Source organism: Gossypium hirsutum, chromosome D05, assembly GCF_007990345.1.
Source record: "Gossypium hirsutum isolate 1008001.06 chromosome D05, Gossypium_hirsutum_v2.1, whole genome shotgun sequence".
NCBI lineage: Eukaryota > Viridiplantae > Streptophyta > Magnoliopsida > Malvales > Malvaceae > Gossypium > Gossypium hirsutum.
Window position 1 is genome coordinate 60859063 of NC_053441.1, and position 4354 is coordinate 60863416.

The window sequence follows — 4354 nt, forward strand, 5'->3', positions numbered from 1 at the left end:
GTTTATGTACCAATGACTCTGATTGAGACAGTCGATTATGAGGGAAATGCATAGTAGTTCTTATACTATGCATCCAGTGGAAATAAGATATATCAATATCTTCGTGAACTGTATTAGTGACCAGGTTTGAAACGAGAGGTAACCGATTTCATTGCTTATTGTCTGATGTGCTAGCAAGTTAAGGCTGAGCACTAGTTGCCTTCAAGTTTGCTCCAATCTGTTAAGACTCCCTTATGAAAATGTGATTGTGTAATAATGGACTTCGTTAGTGGGTTACCTTCAACACCTATTAAGAAGGATTCTATATGGGTTATCATGGATCGATTGACCAAATCTGCCCATTTTATTCCAATTTGGACAGATTGTTCTTTGCAGAAGTTGGCCAAGCTCTATATTTCTGAGATTGTGAGACTTCATGGGGTTACAGTTTCGATAATTTCATATAGGGATCCTTGCTTTACGTCTCGATTTTGGAAAAAACTTCATAAGGCTATGGGTTCGAGATTAAACTTTAGTACTACATTCCATCCTTAGGCCGATGGTCAATCTGAGTGGGTGATTCAGATACCGGAGGATATGCTTTGGAGTTGTGTAATTAATTTCTGAAGTAGTTGAGAGGATTTCCTGCCTTTGGCTGAGTTCGCCTATAATAACAGTTTTCTGTCTAACATCCAGATGGCACCTTACGAAGCTCTGTATGGTTGTAAGTGTCGTACTCCACTATGTTGGGCTAAGTTGGGGGAGCGACAGGTTTTGGGTCCTAAGTTGGTTTCCGAGACTGAGGGCAAGGTCAGATTAATTCGGGATCGTCTTAAGGTAGCTTTTGATAGGCAAAAGTTATATGCAGATTTGAAAATGAGGGATATCGATTACTTTGGGGGTGACTTCATTTTCCTTAAGGTATCTCCGTGGAAGAAAGTTCCGCGATTTAGACGTAAAGGAAAGTTGAGCCTTCAGTTTGTTAGGCCGTATCAGATTCTGAAGCGTGTGGGACTGGTCGCTTATCAGTTAAAGTTACCTCCAGAGTTAAACTGTATCCATGACGTATTTCACGTCTCTATGTTGATGAGGTTTCAGTCTGATCCATCTCATATTGTTTCTATTGAGAAGATCGAGGTTAAACCGGATTTGACATTTAAGGATGAGCCGATTTAAATTTTAGATCGACATGTAAAGGTTTTGAGGAGAAAGTCTATTCCGTTAGTTAAGATTCTGTGGCAGAATCATGGCATTGAGAAAGCCACGTGGGAACCTGAGGACTCATCAGCAGTATCTTTATTTGTTCAGATCAGGTAAATTTCGAGCTGAAATTTTTTTAGATGGGTAGAGTTGTAATAGCCCGACTAATTTTACTTTGTTTCTGTGAATTTTGTCATAAATGTGTATCTGCTTCAGTGGCTAACTGTTCTGGATGTGTGTTTGAGGTGTTGGGTTTAAGCCCTACTTTTGGAAAAATAAGTTATTTTTTATCCTAGCTTATTCCTTGGTGATTGGGTTTATATCTTATCTTCAGTAAACTCAAATCAGAATGAGCTTGCTAGTTCGAGTGGTAAGGTGTTAGCTTACCTTGAGGTCTTATGTTTGAGTCCCTGTCTAAATTGGAATGATAATTTTTGTTTCGACTGTCAGATAGAGGTCGGTGAAACTGAAACTTTGAGGTAGTTAGATATGGTTAGTTGGTAGGATTCTGAAGGAAAAGGTAGGTAGTGGGGGGAGTTATGATTTTCTGTTACCTTTGATTTATTTTTTTTATTTTTATTTTTCATTTTTCCCAAAACTCCTCCCCTTTCTCTCACTTTTTTTCCTTTCTTTTCTTCTCTCTTTTTTTTTTCTCTTTCTTTGAAAAAATTCCTTCCTTTCCACTCTACAGTCTTTCGTTCTAACTAAACCATGTGCCATTGTTATTTGACCGGTATTGTGCTTCGCTCGTCACTCTCTTTTGTCTGAAATTCCTACGGTAATCCGATTTAGTAAGTTTGGGTAGGTGTAGTTATTGCTTTTGGTTGGTGTTTCTTTATTGACGATGTTTTTGTTAATGTTGTTTAGGGGAAGACCAAAGGGCTCAAGATTGTCCGTTGGTGACTTAGTTGCACGTAACTACCATCGTTCGATTGAATGTAAAGGTTTGGTTGAATAATGGGTTGAATGGATCATTTTGGTTTCAGTTTTAGTATCAATTTAATTGACTAATTCGGTGACTTATTGGTTAATTGTAGGTTCGTGTTATCTCATGAGAGCGTTTGCATCAAATCTGAATCAGATGTGTAATGAAAACACGAGAAAATGAGGTTTGGCAAGAGCTGAAAAAGTTGCCTGCCGACACCACATGACGAAAGTTGTGTGGTATTTCTATAAATCGAGCATAAAAATAAAATTACAATACAATTATATGCTAATCCTATGTGATATTATCACATTCATAATTTGATTCATATCATACTTAATTTAATATTATTCCTTCGTTACATAACCATTCACTACTTTAATTTCTAAATCACATTTCGTTATACAATTCATTCCATTATATCACATTTGCTATTTAATAACATTTTCATTTCCAAACCATTATCATCTCAAGTCATCATTTCAATTTTATCAATTACTTCTCCTATTAACATGACTCGGACTCAGATGCATGGATCTAACCAACACATCAAAGTTTGTCACCCAGTGCTTGACAGATAAACCATAGAAATTAATTGCACCTGCACTAGCTGGTAAAATCAAAAAATATATGTGCCCAGCACTGGTCAGTATAAATGATGAATGGGGTGCCCAACACTCCCTGACACATAGCCGTAAAACTTTAAACTCTTCATATCCTGTGGCATGCCAGTTATACCCAACCCTACCCGAACAATTAATAAGGTAATAATTTTCTCAATTCAATTTATAACAAATTACACAATCATATATCACCAATTATCAATTCTACCATTCATTTACCAACATAACAAAACATCTCATTTCCATATAGAATATAATCTCACATGCATCTCATTTTCGAATATAATCTCATATACAATATATGTTATTATTACAGCTATACAATTTAATCATTTATCACCAATAATTAATTGATTATAACAATTCAATTAGAATTTATCATTTTGCAACATTACTTTATTAATTAACTTACCTTATATACTTACCTAATAATACGATATGTAATACTAACAAATATAATAGTTTAGATTATAAAAACCCCAACAATATATTTCAAGCTATTCGACATCGATTTTATCTTTCCCTTTCTTATTCGAGAATTCTGAAAAGATGTTAGCTATGGAATAAAACAAACCACACATTTCATCAATACACAAACAATTTCACATTTAATTATCAAATTACGTAATTTTGTACTTTATTCAATTTAGTCCCTAAAATCGGGACTAGCCTAACATTCACATTAAACCCTAAATTTTTATACTAATTTCACTACAAGCCTAATTTAATATCCTATTTCTCAATTTCATCCCCTAATTTTTATTTTTTCACAATTTGGTCCCTTTTACTCAAAATCAACCATTAACTTCATAATTTAACCCCTTTTCACTTCTAACCTAAAAATCTATCAAATTAGTCCCTAAAGCTTTAACTACTCAACAATGGTAACATCTAAAATCTTAAGCAGTACTGAAAAGTAAGATATGGGTTGAATGAAAAAAATAAGACATCGAAATTCCAAAAACATAAAAATTACAAGAAAATAAATTGAAGCTTGAATGCTTAAACCTAATCCCGAATACTTCTTCCCCCTTTAATTTTGGCTTGCATGAAGAAAAATTGAAAATGTTTTTATTTTATGTTCCACTAACTTGATTTATGTTATTTTATTTTATTATTAATTTATTTATTTTAAGTAAAAATTTACAACATTTTTAACATTTAAAACCATGTTGCCGTCCACTTATAAACCACAGGTATAATTACCTTTTAAGTCCCCTTAAATAAATTCTAATTAGAATTCTTTAGTAATTCATATGTTTCTCACTTACGCGATTTAGTCCCTAAGACATTCAAACCAACCAAATCAAGCCTAAAACATGCAATATCATCACTGACAACCATGATGCCCATAGGCACCTCAATTAACCATTTAAAAACATGCCAATTATGCCTCTAAAATCTACCTCAATGGTCAAACATGTATATGCACCATTGTGCCTAAAACTTAATATATATGCCACTTATCAAGATCAACTATTTGATACCAAAATACCAATTCACAACTAGCACACACTCACATCGAAATACATACTACATAAGTGCATTCACATTTTCAAGCATGTGGCTAAGCATATTTCGATCATCTAATAACTCATACCTTTCCATGCTTTCATAGCCATTCTAA

The 4354-nt window shown here is 33.9% G+C and overlaps 1 protein-coding gene across 1 annotated transcript; it reads left to right on the forward strand.

Annotated features, from left to right (window-relative positions):
* The first annotated feature begins 255 nt into the window (after positions 1–255).
* Positions 256–1155, forward strand: LOC107902217 (uncharacterized). Its single transcript, XM_016828434.1, has 3 exons — positions 256–420; positions 535–591; positions 709–1155. The coding sequence occupies exons 1-3, from the start codon at positions 256–258 to the stop codon at positions 1153–1155; spliced, it is 669 nt and encodes a 222-aa protein (XP_016683923.1).
* Positions 1156–4354: the final 3199 nt, after the last annotated feature.